At 59.8% G+C, this 22,796-nt stretch overlaps 1 protein-coding gene across 4 annotated transcripts; it reads right to left on the bottom strand.

The window, feature by feature from the left end:
* Positions 1 to 944: 944 nt before the first annotated feature.
* PWWP2B (PWWP domain containing 2B) lies at positions 945 to 21,822 on the bottom strand. Of its 4 annotated transcripts, none has more exons than XM_053585617.1 (4): positions 21,318 to 21,821; positions 13,418 to 14,784; positions 13,113 to 13,242; positions 945 to 1,080 (listed from the first exon to the last, which is right to left on the bottom strand). In XM_053585617.1, exons 1-3 carry the CDS (start codon positions 21,788 to 21,790, stop codon positions 13,160 to 13,162), a joined length of 1,923 nt encoding a protein of 640 aa, XP_053441592.1. In that variant the 5' UTR covers positions 21,791 to 21,821; the 3' UTR covers positions 945 to 1,080; positions 13,113 to 13,159. The 4 variants fall into 4 exon arrangements, with proteins under 4 accessions (XP_053441592.1, XP_053441590.1, XP_053441593.1 ...); XM_053585618.1 differs by lacking the exon at positions 945 to 1,080 and adding an exon at positions 2,452 to 7,888 and having other exon boundaries at positions 21,318 to 21,822; XM_053585615.1 differs by having other exon boundaries at positions 13,113 to 14,784; positions 21,318 to 21,820.
* Between the last annotated feature and the right edge of the window lie 974 nt (positions 21,823 to 22,796).

The following is a 22,796-nucleotide window of genomic DNA, read 5'->3' as shown; positions in this document are numbered from 1 at the left end:
CAAATTAGCAGACCAGGAAAGCAGGTGGTGAGAGACGCCATGAGGAGAAACAAGGCACATGACCCCCCTGCAGAGCAGCTGCGTCTCCCCAGGAAACTCGGCATCAACCAGAAAACCCTGAGAGGCTGCAAGACTGGGCAGACTCAGATCCACTGCCCAGGGTAGCTTGTCAGTGTCCAGCAGGTCAGCACCTCGGTGGAGATGCAACCGGCAGGGCCGCGGCCTTAATGTGTGCAACTGTGGGGCCCTCCCTGGGCCGTCTGCTCAAGGGACAAATACACAAGTGTGAGCCCGAGGCAGGGCAGTGACACCAGCAGAAACTTTTATTTTGCTTTACATATAAATTAAGAAAGAAAATTGATGTTCTTTTCTTTTTCTTTTTGGTTTTTAAAGTGACAAAAAAAGGGCAAAAGGAATACACACAACAGAGTGACTTTGTTTTCCTTTTAATGTTCAAGCCTATTTTCAGAGCTGCAGCCCCTCACCCTCCACACATGCCTGGTCACTTGTAGCAGCATCTTGGGGACAAGATGGCCGGCCCTGCAGGCCAGTGCTGGGCACCCACGGTGAGTGTGGAGGGGAATGGTGGGCAGGCACTCTCAAGTGCACAGGGACCCCGAGCCTGGGCTGGGGAAGAGAACCCCAATGCGCAATTTGGTTTTTGTGAAGCCTGCGGAGGTCCCAGGCGAGCAGCCCAGATGACACTCACAGGACGATGCTCTGGGGCTGGGCACAGCCACCGCACCAGCAGCCGGAGGAGGCCAGGCGGTGGGCCCTGTTCCTCCCATGGCTGCCGAGCCTGGGGCTGCCTGTGCCCCAGCAGTGAGGCAGCCGCAGCAAGCATGCCACTGAGTACGGCCACTTCCCAAAGCTAGAGCCTGTGTCACTGGAATAAACACACTCAGCCGAGAGGCGGTGGCGTGCTCTGGAGTCCTCCCTGGCACCTGCTCCTCTCTGGTGGCCTCACGCCAGCTGACCATTGTGTCCAGTGGGTTTCTGCACTCAATTGGGCAGAAGGCATGGGTTCCCTCAGATGGACATCGGAAACTCCAGGACAGCCATGCCCTCATGGTTGGAGACCTTGGGGGAAGCACAAAGAGGCAGCAGTTACCTCAGGGTCAAGTGATAGAGGACAGACCCCTCAGACTGGGAGCATGGGCCGGGGCACCCACTGCGGGTCTGGGCTCTGAGGCTCGCTGGGGACCCCAGGGCCCTGCTCTCCCATGCCAGCCATGTGGGGAAGTGTGGGCTCCTCAATGGCTTGGGGTGCGCACATGGGGGCAGAAGCTGCTGCCCTGGAGCCTTCCAGCCCATACATGGAGGCTCATGGTCCCCGTGAGTGACTGGGGCCCTCACAGTGCAGACACTCCCAGAGAGACTGCCTCTCAGCACCTGGGCCTGGGAGGGGCCAACTCTCACTCACCAGGTACCTGGACCAGGAGGGGAAACCCTGAAAAGGAAATGCTTTCTCAGCTTGTGAGGCCCAGGCTCAGCCCTGCTTCTCATATGCCCCCACCTGCCCCCAACCCACACAGTCCTCTGGATAGCCACCCTGGAAAGCACCCCTGGCGGGGGGTATAGTGGGCTTGGCCTTGGGGCTTAGGGCCACCCCTGTGCCCTGGAAAAAGCAGCTGAGCTTTTAAGGAAAAGAACTGAGAATCTATAAAACTGAGGGAAAGTACCCAAACCGCAATTCTCTACCTCACCAGTGTGAGGGAGCTGTGGCAGGACCTGGGGGGTGCAGAAGGGAGGGAGGGGATACGGTGCAGCAGACAGAGGCGGGAGGGAGTGGCTGGCAGGCACAGGCAGCTCCAGGGAGGGAGTTCCATGAGAGGGGCCCACATAGCACAGGGCACATTCCAAAACCCCTCAACTCCCCTACTACCCCTAGAACTTGCTCTGACCACCAGAGGCCACATAATGAGGCCATCCCAGGCCCAGCTGGCAGGTGTGGCTTCCAGCTTTGCAGTCTCAGAAGCCCCAACCATCACATGAGGAACTGCTCCTGCCCGAGGTGCCAGGCTGTGAGGACGGAAGGTGCTGGGGTGGGGTGTGTGTGTGTGTGTGTGTGAGAGAGTGTGCATGTAAGTGTGTGTTTGCATGTGAGAGTGCACAAGCATGTGTGTGTGTGAGAGAATATGTATGTTTGTATGTGTGTGTGTAGCTTGTGAGTTTGTGTGGATGTGTGTGTGAAATGTGTTAGTGACAGAGTGTGTGTAGGTGTTTGCATGTGAGAGTATATAAGCATGTGTGTATGTGTGTATATAAGAGTATGTGAACATGTGTGAGCACATGAGCACCTGTGTGTATGCAAGCATCTGTGTGCACATGGGCACATGTATGCATGTGTATATGTGTGAGCATGTGTATATGTGTACGTGTGCATGCGTGTGAGCATATGTGCCTATGTATATGTGAGCATATGCATGTAAATGTACATGTGTGAGCATGTGCATGTGTACGTGTGTGAGCATGTGTGCATGGGTGTGTGCATATGTGCCTGTGTATATGTGAGCATGTGCATGTGTGTGTGTGCATGTGTGAGCATGTGTATGTGTGTGTGCACATGTGCCTGTGTATGTGTGAGCATGTGCATGTGTATGTAAGCATATGTGCATGTATGTGTACGTGTGTGTATGTGCATGTGAGGATGTGTGAGCATGTGTATCTGTGTCTGAGTACATGAAACATGTGTGAGATGTATGTGCACATGTGTCCTGGGCAAGGCATCAGGGAGAGGAAGGACACATTTGGGACATCCCAGCTCCCAGTGCCGCTGCCCAGTGAGTGCAGAGTCATGAGGAACAGCAGGTCAGTGCTGTCTCACAGAAGATGTGTGTGACAGCAGCAGAAAGTTCCAATATATGCCTGAACCGTGGGGGAACTGAGAGCTTTCCTTCAGATCTGGGGACAAATAAGTGACGACTATAAAAACCAAGCAGACAAAAAAAAAAATGGGGCAAAGATCAACTTTGCAGAGAACAGAGTTGAAAAATATGTATATTGGCAAGTGGCTGTATGGATAGGCTGTGATCATTAATCTAAATATGGAATCTTGATTTAACCAAAACTTGCATTCCTGTGTCTGTGTGGCAGGGACTAGGGGTGATAAGATTGTGAAATCTTCATCTCCACAGGAAAAAGGCCCACAAGACATAAATAATTTCCAAATTGAATGATCACGAATCACATAGAAGCATGAAGATAGATGCTTCGTCACACCCTCTGTGTCACTAGTGGGCTCTTAGAATCTGAACACACACAACATGGATATGCATGAAAGTGCCATGACCACACAGCACTCAGCAACATCTTACTATGGTGAAATGCGAACCAAAGCTGTCCAGACCGGTCTCACAAGGCCCAGGAGGCAGACGATCCTCACATAGGCCCCTGACACTGACCCCAAGCAGCTGCTGCCCCAGGCTCTCCCAATGCTGGCCCACCCCCCCCAGCACAGCCTCCCCCACGAGGATTGGGGTGGTCAGATGCCTGGGCACCACCCAGTGGCCTCCCTCCAGGGGACAGGCCCGGCCAGTGGGGGTTAAACCCTGAGGAATCCTCTGTTGAAGGCCAGCCTGCCCAGGTGGGGACACCGGCCAAACCAGACCTTCCAGCAGGAGGCTGCACAGGCAGTGGGGGCAGGGCTCGGGCCAGTACCTGTGGGGCTCTCAGGGGCCCAGAGAAGACCCTGGGGCTGAGTGGATGGGGATACCAAGGACAACCCCCATCCCCTGCAGTGGGTTGCCCTGAGCTGAGCTCAGCACAGGACACTCATATCCTGGAGCCTCTGCGCCACCAGGCGAGTGGCCATGCCTGGAGTGGGGAAAGTGGCGCCTATGTCCTGCTTGTCAAAACAGCCTGCCAGGGCTGCAGCCGGCCTCACAGAGCCACCGCAGCTGACCTCCAGGTGCTAGGAAAGCGAGTCAGCACACCCTCTGGGGTGCCAGGGGTGCAGGGGGCACCCCATGCCCACTCTGGTCCTTCTCAGGAACTTGGGGCTGGGTGGACATGTGGCCCATGCATGTGAGGGTGGCAGGGTTTCCCAGGATACTGTCTGCTGGGTGCAGACACCATAAAACACAGTCCAGACCTCACCACGTCCCCAGACACTGCCTGCCCAAAGTGATCATCCGGGCCCACCAGCCCCTGGGGACTGGGCACTGGGCCATCTTCCCTCTGTGGGTATTTCCAAGGCTCATGGACATCTGACCTACATCTGTGTGGCCTGTAATGGACACTGAGACCTGTGTCCAGAGGAGAGGCAGGGTGGGGGTGGGCTAGGGACAGAAGCAGTTTGTCCTAAAGCTTACGTAGGAAAAATGAGAGGAGTGCCACGGGCTTCTGGCCCCACAGAAGTGAGGATGGAGTGAGGGGAGTTAGTGGGCAGGGGCAGGCCAGGTGCACCCAGGGAACACAGCACAAGTAAGGTTGGGGCAGCACGGTCTGGGCCCTGCACCTGTGGGGACAGGATAAGGCCCTGTCCCCAGGGAAGCCCATTTCCCCAGGATCCTGAAGAATGGCCTGGGCCCGAGAGGGGGACCATACGAGGCCCCTGAGGCCCTGCTGAGCAGGTTCCACTCGTGGCACTAACCTGGGCTGCAGGTCTGCCTGTGGCCAGGCATTCTCTGCCAAGGATGCCAACCAGCGGCGCTACCTGCATCGGCCTGCCACCTGTCCCCAGCCCTGACCTTGGTCCTGCAGTGGGTGCAGGAAGGCTGCATCCAAACCTGGCCAGATGAGGACAGAGGCCTGGAGCAGACATGCCCCATACACACCTGGGCAGAGGTTTCTGCCCCAACCTTGGACAGCAGCCTCCTCCCTTTCCAGGTGAGGCATCCATTCAGGGTCCCTGAGGAAATGTCCCCACATTCTAGGAATAAGACCCACTGTCTTCTCACCATGACAAAACACTGTCTGGACAGAATTTCTGTCTATGCACAAGGTAGCCAGCCAGGACCCTCCCCAGCTTGGCCTTGGTCCTCAGGATAGCCCACCCTGCCAGGCCAGGCCCCGGGGACCATTGGTTTCTTCTTTCCTAGCTGTAGCCAGACCGGAGCTTCCACACACTATTTCTGCTTTGACACCCCCGGTGCAAGGACCTCTTAAAGGTGAGGTCACCAGGACAGGATTCAGACCGACCCACAGCCCAGCAGCCACGCTGGGATGGGCTGCAAGCCACTGCCATGCTTCCTCCTGCTCGGGAGCCCAGAGGTCTGCAGTCCCTGCTGCTGCTGTGCCCCTCTGCAGACCCCGGGGAGCCTCCTCTCCACTCCCTGGCTGGCGCACATGTATCAGCAATCTTCCTTTCTATGCCTCCCTGTCCACATCGCCCTTTTCTTACAAAGAGAAAGGGAGCATGTGTGCACGTGTGCGTGCCCGTGTGTCCATGTGAATGTGTGTGTCTGTGTGTCTGCGTGCATGTGTGTCTATTTGTGTGTGTGTGTCCATGTGCAAGTGTGTCTGCATGCGTCTATGTGCACGTATCTGCATATGTGTGTCCATGTGTGTGTCTGTGTCCGTGTGTCCATGTGCACATTGAGCAATGGCCACAGCCTTGGGGGAACTAGAGGGCCTTGATTCTTCAGGACCCAGGAGGTGGGTGAGGCTCGGAGGAGCGCTAAGCTCATTGAGTGCTAAGCTGTTTACTGCAGAGATGGTCATGTGAAAACATGGCTTGGCCGGTGGGGATGCACGCAGCGTCTGTGCAGTCAGTAAAGGTGAACGCACCTCATGACCCTCTGCATCCCAGGAGGTCGCTGAGGCCCTGCTAACACCATCCCCACCCAGCACCTCCCTCAGACCTGCCAGGGCATAGCGGGCTCCTGCTCAAAGCCGCGTGGCTATGCTTCAAAAGCACAGGCGTCACTTTGTCAGTCCCAGGAACAGCATCCTGTGATCCAACAGATCCCTTGTGGCAAGCGGAACCCTTCCTTTTTGAGAAATGTCTGCCGGATGGGATCAGCCACACAAGCACATCCCTACCAACATCGTCATCCATTTCTCAGGAGGGAGAAGCTGGTGTGACAGCCTGGTTGGGCCCAACCCCAACCCACGGGCCAAAAAACAACCAGGCTAGACAGATGGTGCACAAGGGCCGAATGCTGGGCAGGCCACTGGGAGTTGCCAGGGGCTACACATGAGGCTGATCAGGAAGAGGCTTCTGGAAGGGTTGCAGACCATAGCAGGGGCTGCTGATGGTGTGTGTGTGTGGGGGGGGGGGTCACAGCCCCTCTTTCTAATCAAGAACCTTAGGACTTGACAGGGGCTCAAATTGAAGGTACCATGCTTTGCAGCTCCGGGAGGTGATTAAAACTGCCCACATCTCTCTACATCCACAATAGCCTGACCTTTGGAAATGTTGTTAAAAATCCATCAGCTGCCATTCTCGCTGGAACAGTGCCCACAGCCTGGAGGGGCAGCCCCTGGCCAGGCCCTTCACATCCAGTTCAGCGGCAATGGCCTTCAAGGCAGCTTCCCCATCCTGGCAGAATAAACAGTGATGCAGAATGCCTGCACAGGCCTGGCTGCTACTCACCTTCCATCCTGCCTCCCTGGTGAGGCCCTCGCCTGTGCTTGCTCATGGACCGAGCTCCACTGCTCCTGGCTGCTGTTCCTGGCCATGGAAACCTCCAGGATGCAAGGAATCTCAGGTGCCTGCCCAGGAGCCCTCAGACCCCCAAGCTGGACACAGGCAGAGTCCAGACTCACCCGCTGCTCTCTGTACCCTGTCCCTGGGGCCTGTAGGATACTGGCACCTCCCTGCCCAACCATGCCCTCTCCACAGCCAAAAAGCCATAGCTCACATCCCTCCCTACCCCCCAAGGACAGCTGGCCACAGGAAAGCCTGCCCATGGCTGGCTGCCACAGGAAAGGGAGGAGGAGCCTGGGGCCAGGGGCCAGCAGGTGCGAGCTACTTTGCCTGAGGGCAGGGACCTATCTGCTTCTGCAGGAAACTCAGAAGGGCCAAAATGCTGACCTGAAGCCACGATGGGAGCCAGACTTGGAGCTGTGGAAATGTCCACGGAATCATAAAACACAGTGAGGTTTACAAAAACCCAGGAATCTCTAAAAATGGCAAGCAAAATGGAATGAAGGAGCCCAGCAGTTTCGAGGTCATGACTTACTGCAGGGAGAGGAACTGTCTCAGAGACTGAACTCACGGATGTGACATGCACCCCAAGGGAAGAGACTCTGACTCTCCTTATAGAACCCCTGTGTGTGACGCTAGTGGGCACCACTCCTTAGTGGGCGCTGAAACCATTAGCCTGCATTACAACAGTATTGTACATAAGAAATATTTAAAATAACATAGGATTTTACCTGTACATTAATTTTTACACATATAAAACTAATAATTATGCTAATACTAAGAGCCAAGACTATTGGCATAGGGAAAAAAAAGTAATTGCCAGCTCTGTTGACTGCAAAGGCTTAGAAACAACAGCAACCCAGGAGCAAGAGTGTCCCCAGCACCCAGGTAGGGCTCCTCTGGAGCATCCAGGCCTCACAGGCCTGGGACAGAGAACGCACAGAGTGGCCGGGGCTGACGTGGCAGGGGATGAGGCCACCATCCAAGAGCAGTGTGGCTGTGGCAGGACGTGCATCTCTGTGCATCAAAGAACTTTTGTGTGGCTTGAGACTAATTGCACAAATAAGTTTTAGTGAGATACACACACTCAGGAGGGAAGGGCTGGGCCCGCCACGGGCTTCTGCCTATTGTCTGTGAGACTCTGCAGGCGAGAGGGTGGGGGTGGCCGGACTTGCTGCAGTGCCACTGGCAGTTGGTGAAGAAAGGGTTTTTTTTGTTGTTGTTGGAACAATTCCAGTGAGAAACGCAGCTGATGGTCAGCACTTCGTAATCCCCAGTGAGGATCCAGCACAGTGACTATCGGTGTGGACAAAGAAGTGTGAGAACTGGGTGAACTGATGGAGGAAGGGTGAGACCCTGGGGCATTAGGAGAGAGTGGCCTCTGCTGGGCAGGACCTACTGTGTCCACTCTCAGACCCTCTGGCCCTGGAGCAGGTGCCCTCTCCAGGGCACTAAAGCCGATGGGCTCAAGGATGAGTTTTTGGCACTGCTGGCAGTGAGGCCAAGGAGATGGGAAGGAGCCAGCAAAGCCCTTTCCTGCAGCAGGAGGCATTTCCACCTGGGAGTGGCAGCCCACCGGCTCTGAAGGCACAGACAGGCAGCATGTAGGAGCCACCCCAGCCCCAGCCCTGCCCCCGGGCCCATGGAAGAGCCAACGGCTCCTCCCATGCGCCACCCCACCTGGCCTGCCCACCCACAGGCACCCACCTTGGGCCCCAGTCTCACTTGGAGTAGGCGCAGGGATGGGCTGCAGGGAGCCGGGGTGGGGTAGGGGGGTGAGGAGGCGGCCCAAGCCCCTGTAGTAGGCTCAGAATTATAGGCCTTAGTTTCCTTCTGGAACAAAATAATTACAACCTTCACTGAGGACCTGAATTCTCTGAAAGCAATGCAGGCGTCAGCTGAGAAGCCCAACCTCAGAAGCAGGAGTGAGTTTTATTTAGTCAGGAGAAAGATGAGCTGGTTTGGGGCAGGCGGCCCAAGGGTACCCTCTAAAGGGAAAATGTAAATAGCAGAGCCGAGCCCTGGAGCCAGGACACAGATGCTTCTTTCCCACAGTGACCCCCAAGCACTGCACCTGCCAACCCCGCCAAGTGACACATGCCCTCCCCGAGAGACTCCAGTTTCTTGATTAACATCCTCACTTCTGGGAAGAGCAGTGTTATGAAGCTGGAGGTCACCCGTGGCCTGTGATGCTCGTGGGATGGCACGGCCTCCCAAGCATGGCCACTGATACTTCTGTAACAATGGGTTCCTCCACCCAACTGCCCACAGGTCTCCCGCCAGGCCTGCCAGCCCTGGCCTTCCTTTTGTCAAAGAGGAGGCTGGGAGGAGCCTCCCAGCTGTGTCTGAGGTGCTTGAATGGTCCTGAATATGGAATGAATGAGTGTGGAGGCTCCTAACCCTGGATCCTGGGAACACTCCCTCTTGTGGTGAGGTGTTTGCAGATGTGTTGGTCCTCCTTCATTATCCCCAGATGCCACCACAGGAGACTGAGTGAGTGAGGCAGAAGCTGGAGTGACATGGCCACCAGCCAGGGGCGGCCTGGAGCAGGACAGGCAGGAAGGACCCTCCGCTGGGGTCTTCCATACCTCGATCCAACTTTAGACCTCCAGAGATGTGATGCTCATGTCTGTTGTTTTTTGACCCCAGGTTGTGGTACTTTGTCACAGCAGCCATGGGAAACTCACACAAAGGACACAGCACAGCGACAGGGAAAGCCTGAGCTCCGAGCTATAGAGAGGGAGCAGTATTGCACAAGCCCTGGGAGGCCCCCACCTGGGCTGGTGGGGAAGGGTCAGGACTCTTGGTTCCACAAGAGATTGGACCCTGCCAGCTTGCACAGTCTGAGAGCCAGAGAAGTCCCCTAGCCCCAGAGGCCAGGGCACCAGGTGGCCTTCGTCCTCCCTGCCCAGACCCCCAGAGCAGCCTGCAAAGTGCTGTGTGACCAGGTGTCTCACTGGCCCTTACAGCTCCCAGGACACCTGGATGGTGCGTCCTGCTGCAGTGACCCCTCTAGGCTTGCTCAGGTGATTGTCCACCCTCACCCGCTTGGCTCTCGCTTTGCTACTGGGTGCAGGGTGAGCAAGGAAGGCCCTGTCCCATAAGCCTCCCTCGAGCCCTCCCACAGGGCTGGCCCACCAGGGCCACCTTCCTGCCCTCCTTCCTGCCCTCTCATGCGGCATGCTCCCAGAATTGGCTGTGCTCCAAACCTCACACCCTGAGAAGCTACTCTGTGGGATCCCCCTTGTCATACTCTGTCTCTGAGGCATCATCCCCAGCCCAGGCCACACCATGAGGCCTGATGTGCCTCTGAGCTCTGGACAGCGAGATGCCTCGGCCAAGCTGGGGGGTCCTCTGATGTAGCCACTTGAGCTGCCCTGAGCCTGGTCACTGTCTGGGCCCAGAGGGTGCTCCCCAGTCCTGGGAGAACACCCTCCCCCCACCTCCTGCAGCACCCCTGGCTCTCCCTGTCCCCACAGCTGGGGGGTCATTTTTTATTTTTCTTAAGCCATCAGCTTTGTTGAAGTTTTATTTTTAGCTGATAAACAAGACCACCTCACCCTTCTGCTCACAGCAGCCCTGCTGTCAGGACAAGGCCAGGGTCTGTGCTTGGCCAGCAGGCTCGCAGCATCTGCCTGCTTGGCCTGGCAGGTGCCTGCCCTCCTCCTGCCTACAGCGCATCCCCCACTCTGTCAGCTCCTGCCAGCTGACCATTCAGAGCCAGAACCCTGTCATTGCCTCCAGGAAGCCTTCCCGGATGCTCAGCTTCAAGACCACTTTCCTCCTCCACACTCCTATGTGGGATGACTCACTGATGTGGGGACTGTGAGTCACAGCCCTGTCCAGCCATGAGGGTGAGGACTACAGTGACTCTGCCCCACCCTGGCCCACATCCAGCTGAGTGTCCAGTCCTTGCTAGGTGGGCAGGTGGCAAAGGGAAAGGCTGGGGAGAGCAGAAAGCAGGGCCAGGAGCTGAGGGCCGGGCTGTGTTCCCCTCTCTGGCAGGGGATCCTGGAGGTCCTGTGCCCCAGCCTCCCCCTTAAACTCTGCTCTCATCTGCAGGATGAAGCCTGGCCACTGAGAGCCAGCCCCGTAGTACCATGGACAGGGGTACTGTCCCAGATCCAGCCAGGAGTGTGACCCCTGCCCATGAGCCCTGCTCCCACACACAGTGACCCAAGGCCTGAGCCCACCATGCCCTGACAGCACAGAGTACCCGCACCCTGTCCTGCCCCAGGGGTCCTGCTGGTTGCTCTGAAGGTAGCTGCAGACAGGTCATTCGTAAGCCCCTGGAACTGGCCAAGAGTCCCCACAGTGCAGCCAAATGGGTGCTACTGTCAGTGCACAAAAACAAAGAAACTGGAGTTCAGAGAATGCAACTTGCTGAGGCCACAGCAGCAAGTGACCAGCTGGGACAAAGCTCTGCAACTGGAAGCCAGCCTGGCTTGAGCACCTGGGTAGGAGAGGAACCCGAGTGGATACACATCCCAGGCCACCACCAGGCCCCAGCCCATCTTGGAGCCCTTGGTCTGTGGGGTGTCTGCACCAAGCCCACTGCTCAGCAGAGCCCCCAGCCACCCAGTGAGGTCAGGGCTTGAGCACGACATCACTGGGAGGGAGCAGCATGCACCATGCTTACTGGGAAAGAGCCCTGATGTGTGCAGTGGACGGTACAGACACCTCCAACCTCAAGCTGAGGGCACTGCCACAGCCATCCTTGGGTGACTGCAGGGCTGCTGGAACAGACCAGGCAGCAGAGACCCAGAGCACGACCTTCCTGCACTGGTCTCCCCAGCTGAGCCCCCATGTGTCTTCTTCCCCAAAGGTGTCAGGTGTTGGCCACTGCACCCTCACTCAGGCACCGCCACTGGGCCCCCAGCATATCATGCAGTCTGGGCCCCAGGAAGCACACCTTCCCTCTGGCAGATCCCCACCATTCGGAGCAGGCCCCAGGACACTGCTGATGCTTCAAGGTAAACTCGTCTGCAGGAGACCAGCAGCCCCACACAGAGCGGGGGTGGGAGGGTGGGGAGAGGGGGGCCAGGAGCCATCACACTGGGCCCCAGCACTGCTTGGCCAACCAACAAGACCACCAGGCAGGGCAGGGGCCCCTCTTCCCTTTGGCTCCCCACACGGGCTCCCACCCTCTCTTGGGCACGGGGGCAGGCAGGCAAACCCGTCTGGTGAGATTCTTCCTCTGCTTCCGGATAAACAAAGCCCGCCCTGAACCTACAAGGCTGCATTCTCCTAGCTCCAGCCCTCCCAGCCAAGGCCTAGGGCCTCCGGGGGCCTACCTGCCCCTTGGGCAGATGCAGTGTACTGCTCACTCAGTCTCTGAACCTGTCCCAGACCCCAGAGCTGCTGAGCCCAAGCCATGGCTTGAGGGCTGGCCTGTTCTCTGTCCCTTCGTGGGGTCTGGGTACCCAGGCAAGGGCTACCAGGCCAAGCCAAGGGCAGAGGCGGCCCATAGAGGGGTAGAGACAGGGTCTGCCAGCCTAGTAGGATGCCAGTCAACTGACTTTACAACCCTTCAGAGCTCACTGCTTGCCCCATTGTAGGGCCCTGGTGTAACACACACCCCAAACTCAAGCAAAGGCTAGCACCCAGGCCCACTCCTCAACATACATGTTTGGCATCTGCCCCACCCCACACAAAAGGCCTCAGAACTGACCAGAAATGGGCTTGATTCAGGGAGAGAGAGGATTTGTGCCTGGACTCCTGGGCAACAACCAGATGCACCCGGGTGTCTGAGGCAGGGACCAAACCAGGTCAGGACAGCTCAGAGAACTCACAGCAGGCCACAGCCCTCTCTGCATACTTCCAGATACCCCACAGACCTACTGCAGGTTGACTCCTCCAAAGTCACAGGGTGATACTGCAGCCCACCTGGTGACCACAGACATGCTGTGGGGTGATCCCCCAGCCTCACTGGATGACGACCCCAATGCTGCACCTGGGGATACCCCTCATCTCCACATGGCTGGATAGGCCTGGTTAGAGAGTCTACAAAGTCCTGGGGGGAGGGCACATGAGGGTTGGCCCCTACTGACAGCCTGCCAAGTGCAGGGAGCCCACTCCCCCGTCCCACCCAGAGCACCTGCAGGCCGAGGAGAGGCCCAGCCCCAGCCCGTATGAGGGGGCAAAGGTTTAGCTCCTTCACATGAGCTATAGCAGATGAAGCCCACCTGGCTCTCACCCCAGGATCAGCCAACTGCACCCCCTTTTCTGAAAGACTAATTAAGGGGCAGGAAGCCTTTTGTGGCCTTCCTTTGAAAAGTGGCACAAACACAGATGAGTTTTAGGCTTGGAAGAGACAAGTGGCTAGTGATGACTGGCCACCTCTTCCCCAAAACTCCATGCCTAGGTGACATCACCAGTGAAGACAACCATTTTCGGGACAGCACCTTCCGCAGCAGTGAGTTGGTGGCTGGACAGGGCAGCCCCAGAGACCTCAGAGGGCCGGCAGAGGCGGACAAGCCCGGGACTCTGGGGTTAGGAGCCTCCACGGGCTCTCACTCACCTGCTCAGGGGACCAAGGCTACGTCTCAAACTGGGTCAAGAGCTCCCTTATTTCCGGGGCCACATGTCGAGCAGCGTTCGCAGCCTCGGTGATGGCTTTCCGATACATGCCCTTCTTCTTACGGTTAAACCTCAGTTTGAAAAATTCAGAGAAAGGGGACAGTTTTGAAATAGACAAGAATGACGTAGTTGGAGACCCAAACCACGAGACTTTCGCTTCTTGCCACGAGGGCTCTCCATCCTCCTTCTGGCCAAGGCTGATGTCAAGGACACGTGCTGGCCACCAGGGAAAACCACGAATCTTACCCCACACGATGTCCCCCACGGCCAAGGTCCTCCCGTCCTCGGTGACACACTGGGAGACGCTCTGCGTGTGCAGCCGCACAGTCAGGGGTGGCACAGTGGGGCCAGCCTCTCTGGAGGAGGAGGGCACAGACGCCCCACTGCTGGGGGAGAGGTCACCCGTGTCCGGCGAAGTTGCCTCTGAGCTGGAGGATTTGGACTCGTCCAGGCTGTCACTGCCGCACACCGACTCACTGGCGCATCCCGCTCGCCCCTTAGGGCAGTCGACGAGGAAGGCCAAGCTGCCTTGCGCCTGCTGGCCTTGAGGACATCTGTCCAAGTCCTCCTCCTCGCTGGAACTCCCAGAGGATGAGTCCGCCAGGCCGTGGACGGGGCCCGGCCTGCAGCCGTTCAGCTCCTGCACCAGCTCGGCGCGGTACACCGGTTTGCGCTCGCTGTCGCCTAGGCGGTGGGGCTTCAGGCGGATCTTGGGAGGGGGCAGGTCCGAGCTGGGAGGCGTGGGCCGTGTCAGCTTCAGCTTGGGGACCGCGGCGGAGGGCCCGCCGAGCAGCCCGTCCCTGGGCTCCGCCTCCCGCAGCCCCTCGGGCTCCGGGCTGCCCTCAAGCGGGGCCTGCGGGGGGCGGAAGGGCTCCAGGGAGCCGTGCACGCGGGAGGGGATCTGCACCACCTCGCCCTTGCCCTGGGGCGTGCTGTAGGAGATCCTGATGACCGGGCTCCGCGGGACGCGCTCCGCCAGGGCCCTGCGATCCGCCGCAGCCCTGTGCCGCTCCGGGGCCCTGTCCTCGCGCCGCTCCCGCTTGCTCTTCCTCGCGCAGGCAGAGGCCTCGGCGTCTCCCTCCTCCGGCTCCGGGTGCCCTGGGCGCTCGCCGTCCGGGCCACTGCCCAGCCGCCTGCGGGCCCGGGGGGCGGGCGGGGGCCCCGCGGTCTGCGGGGGGCTCAGGGTGCGCTTGCACCTCTCGCACAGCACCTGGCGCGGCCGCAGGCGGATGGTGCTCAGGGTGAGCCGGCCCGGCTCGCGGTTCCGGGACAGACGCCTCCGGGCCCGCTTGATGGTCCTGGGAGGCGGCTGGGGTACCCACTGGCCGTACGTGTTCCTCAGCCAGAGGGGATGAGGGAAGGGGGCGCCCTCGAAATACGGTGGGTATGGGGCCGGGCTGCTGGTAGGCAGTGGTGGCATGAGGGGTGGGGGTGGCTCGGGGCCAGTGGCAGTCTCGGGGGGCTGGTCCCCGTGGGGAGGAGGAGGGGAGCCCGGCCCCAGCTGCATCACCTTTCCGGACTCTTCCTCGGGGGCCAGGCCAAGGCAGCTGCTGGCGGAGGGGTTGTCACTCTGGGGTAGTGGAGCCGACGGGGGCAGGGCAAAGAGGCCAGACCTGGCAGGGGAGACAGAGCACAGTGAGAGGTGAGGACCAGGCTGGCCACCACCCTGATCCAGCAGGCCTGGCCTATTCCTGGCTGTGAGCAGATGTGAGCACCTATGTACCACCTGCATTGGGGACCCAGGTTGATCAGGTGTGTCAAATGGCACACAGACTTGGGCCAGCCACTTCTCTGCTCCCGTGAGGCACAGGGGGAGGTAGGCAATCTGCTGGGCAGGGTCCTCCAGCCTCTCTGTGACCACTGGCCCTGAGGCCCCAAGTCCACACCCTTGCTCCCAGGGCTCAGCCATTTCTTTTTCTCCTTTCCTTGGGGCTGGGGACACAGGGAAGACCCCAGAGCAGGCATCAGGTAAGCCTTCCCAGCCCCCAAGCAAGTCACTGGGGACTGCAGGGCCAGGGTCTCAGGTGCCTAACAGGTGTCTGGAAGGGGAGTGGGGTGCATGTGGCTCTGAGAGCACAGGGGCTGGCTGCCAAGGCCTTCTGGGGCCCCGCAGTTGGTCCCAGCTGTTTTGAAAGTGCTGAAGTGAGTGCCACATACACAGCTCTATCCTGACCCGGAAGCCCTACCCAACTGCCCGGCACCCCCAGGCCCTGCCCTCAGGATCTACAGCTCCAGGCACAAGAAGCAGAGTGAGAGGCCCTCCCCGCCTTCCCCACCAGCTTGGGCCAATACCCCAGGCCACATGATCCACAGTGAAAGGGGCACAAGACATAAGCCTCCACCTTCCAGGGGGACCCACAGTTAAGGCTGAACAGTAGGGCTGATACCCCAGGCCTGCCCAGCCAAAGGCCCCCCCTTTTCTGAAAGACTGGAGAAGCACTGGGCAGAGCAGCCTCTATTTGAAAGGCAGTGCCGGGCGGCGCCTGTGGCTCAGTCGGTAAGGCGCCAGCCCCATATACCGAGGGTGGCGGGTTCAAACCCGGCCCCGACCAAACTGCAACCAAAAAATAGCCGGGCATTGTGGCGGGCGCCTGTAGTCCCAGCTACTCGGGAGGCCGAGGCAAGAGAATCGCTTAAGCCTGGGAGTTAGAGGTTGCTGTGAGCTGTGTGAGGCCACGGCACTCTACCGAGGGCCATAAAGTGAGACTCTGTCTCTACAAAAAAAAAAAAAAAAAAAAGAAAGGCAGTGTCCAGTGCCCTGCATGGCTTTGGGGGTGTGCTGCCTGAAGCCAGCGGCTGCTTGCCTCCCGGAGCGGAGAGCCCTTCCTGCATGTACTCCCAAGGCCCCGTGCTGTGGCTGCCACCCTGCCACGTGTAGCTCAACAGGTGCTCGGCACACGGGAGACAGTCCATGAAGCACTAATGTTGGTCTGTGAAGTGAGAGACAAGTCCAGACGCTCTGTGTGTTTCTTCAGAAGAGACCACGCATGATTTTTAACAGATGTGATTTAACTCTTAACTTTTTTAGCTAAAACAGAGACAAGGACAGACAGAACAGGAAAAAAGGGAGCCACCTGGCGTTTGTGAATAAAGTTTTATTGGCATGGCCTGCTGCTCTTCTATGTTCCATCTGGGCCCCATAGTTAAGCAGGTCGGAGCTACCCAGACAGAAGTGTGACAGGCCAGCAAGTGACAGTCACTATCTCACCCCCTACAGGAACAGCTTGCTGGAGTCTAGATGTGGGAGTTGTAAGGCCCCGCCCAGAGCTGGCCACCACCCCAACCTGGGCTTCCTGACTGGTGCCCCAGAGACCCCGGCCCCAGAGCGGGGGTGGCCACAGCTGGCCCATTCTCTGTGATAGTCCTCATGGCATTCACAATGGGCTTAAGGTTCTGAAGACTTGTGAGTCACACACAGGCACATGTCCAGCACACACACATGCACCCTGAGCTTCTGGCCATTGCCTTCCACACAGCCCCTGCACCCAGGAAGGAGGCTTCAGCCAAGCGGGTGCGGGCTGGGCACAGCACCCTTCAAAAAGCCCTTCGGGGGACACTCAAGGCAAACTCAGCCCAGTTCTGCCCCCTCAGGAGCACTTGGACAACGAGAAAGCTGCCTGGGCAGACCACCGGCCTGGGTAGGCAATGTAGCACCCTGACCACCTAAGGCTGTAGGCCAGGGCAAAGGTACCAGGAGCCCAACCAGGGGAAGGAGTAGGGGCCGAGTGCCAGCCAAGCCTGGCAGGGCCACCTCTGTTTGGGGAGTCAGGGAGAGCAGGCCGGGAGGAGAAGCCACCACTTGGATGCCAGAGCAGCCCCTTCTCCAGGGCCACACACGGAAGCCAACCCCTCTCTGGGCACCAACCCCAGAGGCTCTAGGCCTGCTCCTCACACTGTCCCTTTCGTAGCCTGTGTCCATTCTCCGTCCATAGCACCAGCGCCCAAGGACCCGACAAGCAGGGCCTACAGAAACTGCCTGGCCTGTGAGCCCAGCACAGCAGGCGGCCTGCTTCCTTCCTGGAGCTGCTGCAGCCCCAGGCCACACCCCATCTTGCCCCATGGGTAAACAGGGTGGGAACAGTTCACACCCTCTGAAGCTGACAGCAGGTGCCCAGGCTTCTGGACCTGGCCCCCCCATCCTAGAGCAGCCTGTGGGGTGTGGGCCACCACCATTCCCGTTTCACAGACTAGCAAGGCTGAGAGGTCAGGATGGCCCAAGCCAGACTAGCAAGGCTGAGAGGTCAGGATGGCCCAAGCTGAACAGTCTGGATGGTCAGGTCTGTGGCCTCCAGACATAGCCGGCGTCAGCACAGGAAGAGCCTCAGCCACTGTCCTGGCCTGGGTACATGGCCCCACCTTTGGGAAGCCCAGCACTGCGGCCCAGGGCGCCACAAGGCCTAGCCCCTTAGAAAGGCTGGACTGTGGCCAATGTTACTCATCCCTGAGGGACAGAGGCTGCACTGGCCTGGCGATGCCTCCACAGGTGACACCGCAAGTGAGGGCAGTACGGCCCTGGAGCCAGGGTGAGCCTGCCAGGGTCCCCACTGGACTCCCAGGGCCTCCAGGTGGGCACAGCCTTGGGACAGCCCTACCCAGGTGGAGGGAAGGCATGTGGGGAGAAGCCTGGGGGCTGGAGGTGACTCCTCCTAGGGGCCAGGCTTACTTTGGAGTCTAGCTCCAGGCTGGCCAACATTTCCATGCAAAACCTGTAAGAACTCAGAAATCACCCTGAGCTCACTCTGAGGAAAGGCTGGGAAACTGAGGCAGAGAGCAGCGGCCAAAAGGTGCTAATGGGGTACTGACCCCAAAACAACAAGGGCAACAGCACCTCCCTCACTAGCCAGGTATCCAAGCCCAGAAACACTGACATTTGCCCGGACAACACAGGGCATCCCTCCAAGGACATACAGACCAGGACAAATCTGAGGCCAGCCAAGGCCAGAAGGGGCACAGGCCTGGCTGCCCATCAGAGCCCCTGGGCTGCACGTGCCTGCAGCTGCCCCCACCAGGCTTCCCATTCTGCAGATCCAGGACCCAGGACATGAAGCTGTTGGTGCTCCTGGATTCTCTCCTGCCTCACCCTGTGGCTGCCTGAAGAGGCAAGGAAAACATGGCTCTTGGGGTAGAGATGTGCAGCTGCCAAGCAGGGCTGAGAGCCTGTGGAAACCTCTCCACAAAGCCCTGCGCTGGGGAGCCTGCAGCCCCAGCACAGCTTGAGGGCACACACCAAGGCCCCAGCTCAGCTTTCCCCATGTTGGTGTAGGAAGTAGATATAGCCTTCCCCACAGCCCTGCAGATTGCCAGCCGTGGAGCTGGAACCCCGGCGGGACAGGGGCAGAGTGGCTGGCCTGGCCTGCTGGCACTCAGGGGCCTCCCAGGACCAGTGCTGCTCAGAGTCAGGGACAGCAGGTTGGCAGAAGCCACTGAGCAACCCCTTCCCAGGGCCACAGAGTTGGGAACCTGGACCTCTCACCATGGGTATTGATCCCAGAAGTTCTAGGGCAGAGCAGCTGGGCCAACTACTCCCCTGCTCTATGTCCTGGACTCAAAGGCTTTTGAGCCATCAGTATCACCCTTCTCTAAGCCCTCTGGGGCCCCCCTACCATCACAAGCACCCCTTATCCTCAACCTACTCACTCCGATGCCACCTCCTAAGACCCTTCCACACTTGCCTGGGCCCTGGTGCACCAGTCTGTGACACATGGGCACCTTGGTCCCTCTAGCTCCAGAGGGCAGGGGACACATCTTATGACCACTGCAGCCCCGATGCCAGAGGAGCCTGGACCAGGCACTCATCCTCGGTTGTCCAGTAAATATTCCCAAGAGCAGCCACCAACAGCCAAGCCTCCATCATGGACAGAAGTCAGGGTGCCCTTCTGCCAGGGGATAGGCAATGGTTGGCTGGAGTTCTTAGAGTTGGGATGTGGCTTCCAGAAGATTGCACCCTCATCAAGTTCAAGACTCAGCACCGGGCTAGGCAACTCTACTCACCGAAGAGAACCAGGCAGTTACCTGGGCTCTCTGCAAATAGGGAAGAGAAACAGGGGAGAGGAGCCTGCCTCTCATACCGGCCTAACTATGAACACCAATGCCGACCCACTGCAGCCCTTCTACCCAGGAGACTGTGTGCTCAGGGCCCCGGTAACTGCCCTGATCCAGCCAGGGAACACTTACATGACTAGTCATGGCAAGGGGAACTCAGACCACCAGATCTGCATCTGAATGAGGGGAGCTGCTCGTACAGGCCATTCCACAGTTCACCTGCCCGTCCTAAAGATCCAGCATGCCATGCCCATGGCTCAGGGGCCCACATATTCTTATGACATGGATGGACAGATGTCCAAGAAGCAAAGCTCTGAAGCTCTTCCTTGCCCATCAGGGCCCACACCCAGGGACAGGGCCTTCACTGTCACCAACAGGGGCAAGGGCAGGTACCGGGCACTGAGGAGAAATGTGCACCTGGCCCATATCCTGAGGCAGGGCTGTGAACATTAGCATCTCAACTTGTGAGACTAGGGGCAGAGAACTGGAAACAGAGAGAACAGGGTGACGAGCACAGGAAGGACAGGTGGGCAGGGGCGGTTTCAGGACCAAGCCTTGGGGTGGGGGGTAGGCTGGGGCCAGACCCATCTCTAGACATAGGACAGAGCCAACCATAGCCTGACAGGGCCACAGCTGGGCAGAGAGGAGGGGTCCTCTCAAGGCACAGCCCAGGTTGTGTGGGTAGCTCTGGTGACAGCTGAAGGTGGTTGTGGTACAGTCGACACCCACATACCTACGACTGCCAGTTCCCATAAGGGGAACCCTGTAGGCCTTCTTCAAGGTGGCAGGGATGTGATCTACAGCCAGGCTGACTCCAGCCTCTGTAGACAGCCCCAGACACAGGTCAGGAGCCCAAGAAAAGGGGGAATCACTGGGGCAAGTCCCCCTCCAGGGAGGAAAGACCAGACAGAGCTGAGGAAGGAGACAAGGGTGTATCCCTGGGGACTCTCCCTGAGGGAAGAAGCTGCAGCCATTCTGGGGAGGGGACTTGCTGCTCCCAGGTGGCTATTCTGTAGCCCAGTGTCCCTCTGTCCTGCCATGCACTCCTGGTGGCAGCCAGCACAGAGCGGGCACAGTCACACGGGAGGCCATATGTTAAATCACATGACTTGTGCATAAATGGCTCTGGCACATCTAATGAAGAGATAATGTCAGCAAGATAATTGTCAATGGAAGATGGTCCTCCCTGCCACATCCAGGCCACCATGGCACAAATCTGGGCTTCACTGACAGAGAAAGTTGGGCCCTTTCAGGGGAGCCGTTTACTGCTCCCAGCTTCAAAATAAAGGCCAGCAGAAGCACGGAGGCACCGGAGTCTGATTAATGCCTAATCATTTATCTGGCAGAGACAGCTCAGCGCCATGTGACACCGGCTCCAGGAGGCTCCTCTGTACTGCTGAGTCCCTGCAGGGGTGCACAGGTGCGCCTCAGGATTACTGTCCCAGCCCCACCCACGCTGGCCACCAGGAAACCAGGGCTCCCCCTGGGACCACCCAAGGCTCCTGCAACCTGTGTCTTTTGGCTCCTCCAGGACTGGGGAGCCCCGATCTCAGTGTCTGACCCTGCAGAGGGGCAATAACTGCTAGTCACAGCCCCAGTCACTCCTAGGAGCCTGGCGGCCGCTGTCATTACACAAAACACCCCCACTTGTGAATAACTGACACTGCAAGGCCACGGAGCATATGACCCCTTTTAATCGACGACAATCCTGCAAACAGCCGAATTCAACAGTGCGTCTGAACAAAGAAAAGTGCGTTAATTATGGCAGATACACGGAGTTGGGGAGCCCAGCGACACGCGGACACGCGCTGGGGCGTGGGGACTCTGGCTCCCAACACCCAGCGCCAGCGCCGCCCGGCGCCCGCAACCCCTCCACGGACTGTCCGCTCCCCCGCCCCGAAAAGTCGCAGCGACTTTGAGACACTTTCGCTCCCCGAGTGGCGGCCGCACTCACGCGCCCCAAAACCCGGGCTCGGCGGAAACCGAAAGCGGGCGCCAGGGCCGCGCCGCCCGGCCCTGGGGCTGGGTCCCGAGACCTGGGCCAGCGGCGGGGGGATCCCGAGGGGGTCCCCGGGGGCTGTCCCGGGCCCGCGCCCCCGCTCACTTTTTCGTGCAGTCCAGTAGGATCCCGGCGAAGCTGCGCTCGCCGCAGCTCACGGTGACCACCAGCGCGCCATTGACGACCTGCTCCACCCGCACGGGCAGCCGGCAGCCGGCCCGCGGCTCCATGCTCCGCACCGCGTCCCCAGGCCGGCGGCCCCCGCCCCGCCCCCGCCGGGTCAGCCCCGCGCGTGACGCCGCCCGGCGGCCGCCTGACGTCACAAAGCTCCGCTCGGGCCAGGCCGGGCCGGGCCCCGGGCCGCGCTCCGGACGCGGGAAGGGCGCGCGGCCGTGTCCCGGGCGAGCCCGCGCCTGCCTGCGGCACCCGGCCCGGGAGCGCACTGCGGAGTCGCCGGCGTGGGCAGGGGCACGCGTGCAGCCTTCCGGCCGCGCCGCCCAGGAGCGCGTCCCGGCCCCGGAGCATCCGAGAGGGGGCGCCGCGGGGGGCACTGCCCCGGCCCTTGCCCGGGGGCCCATACCTCTGCCGCGGAGCCAACCCCCCGGAGCCCTCCCCCTTCCCGATCCCGTGCTGGGCCCCTCCCCCTATGGCCCTGCCCTGGGCCCCGCCCTTCCCCTTAGTCCCCAGTCCCCTGCTTCGGTCCGGCGTCCTAGTGCCCTGGCAGCGCCCCCGCACTGCGGGGAGGAGGTCCCGGTGGCGGGCGCAGGAAGCCAGTCGGGCCGGGCGCAGGAGACGCGGCGCCAAGGGGGCCCTAGCCGAAGGCCGGTGAAAGCGGCCTAGTCTCGGCCTCGCTGCTTGGGGCGGGACACAGGGCCACCCCCGTGTGCTCGGTGCCTCCTTGGGTGACAAGAGGGCGCGTGGCCAGCACCAGGGTTGGGGAGGATAACTCCGTCTGAAGGTCTCCCACGCGTCCCTTCGGGTGGCCTCGGCCACGTACAAAGGAAAGAGCCACCTTCCCCAAGCGAAAGGGCCACCCCAGGGCGCACCCCGGCCCGCGGGAGCTGAAGGTTAGTGGAAGGTGGCAGCGCCAGTGGACGCGGTACCCCCAGCCCGGAACCCCTAGCACCGCTGGTCTGGCGCCTTCCGGAGAGTAAAAGCCCCAGACTTCCCCAACTACTAGCGCGTGCGCACCCGACTCCAGGCCGGCAACCAGCCGACCCTGGGGGCCCGACCTGCACCGGTGACCTCAGCCCAGGCCAGGCGAGGCAGGCAGGCAGGCAGGCAGGCAGCGCCTGAGGACCGACGCCGCCCACCTGCCTGCTCCTGCCCCTCCAAGTGCGTGAATGTGCCACCCCAACCCCCACGTTTGGACTTACGCCAGCGCCTCCCTCCCCACCCCCGCGCGGCTCCACTTCGCCCTCCGGCGGTGGCGGTGCTTGGCTGCCTGGTGCAGAGTACCAGTAGAGGGGAGCCCTAGCTGAGAAGCCACCTCAACGTGGCACCTTTCCAGGGTCAGCCAGCTCCTCCCTACAAGCCACCAGAGCTGGGTGGGGCTGGCTTCGGGAGAAATGCCAGACAACAGGG

The sequence above is a fragment of the Nycticebus coucang genome, chromosome 3, assembly GCF_027406575.1.
Source record: "Nycticebus coucang isolate mNycCou1 chromosome 3, mNycCou1.pri, whole genome shotgun sequence".
Classification (NCBI taxonomy): domain Eukaryota; kingdom Metazoa; phylum Chordata; class Mammalia; order Primates; family Lorisidae; genus Nycticebus; species Nycticebus coucang.
This window is presented reverse-complemented; position numbering and strand designations above follow the sequence as displayed.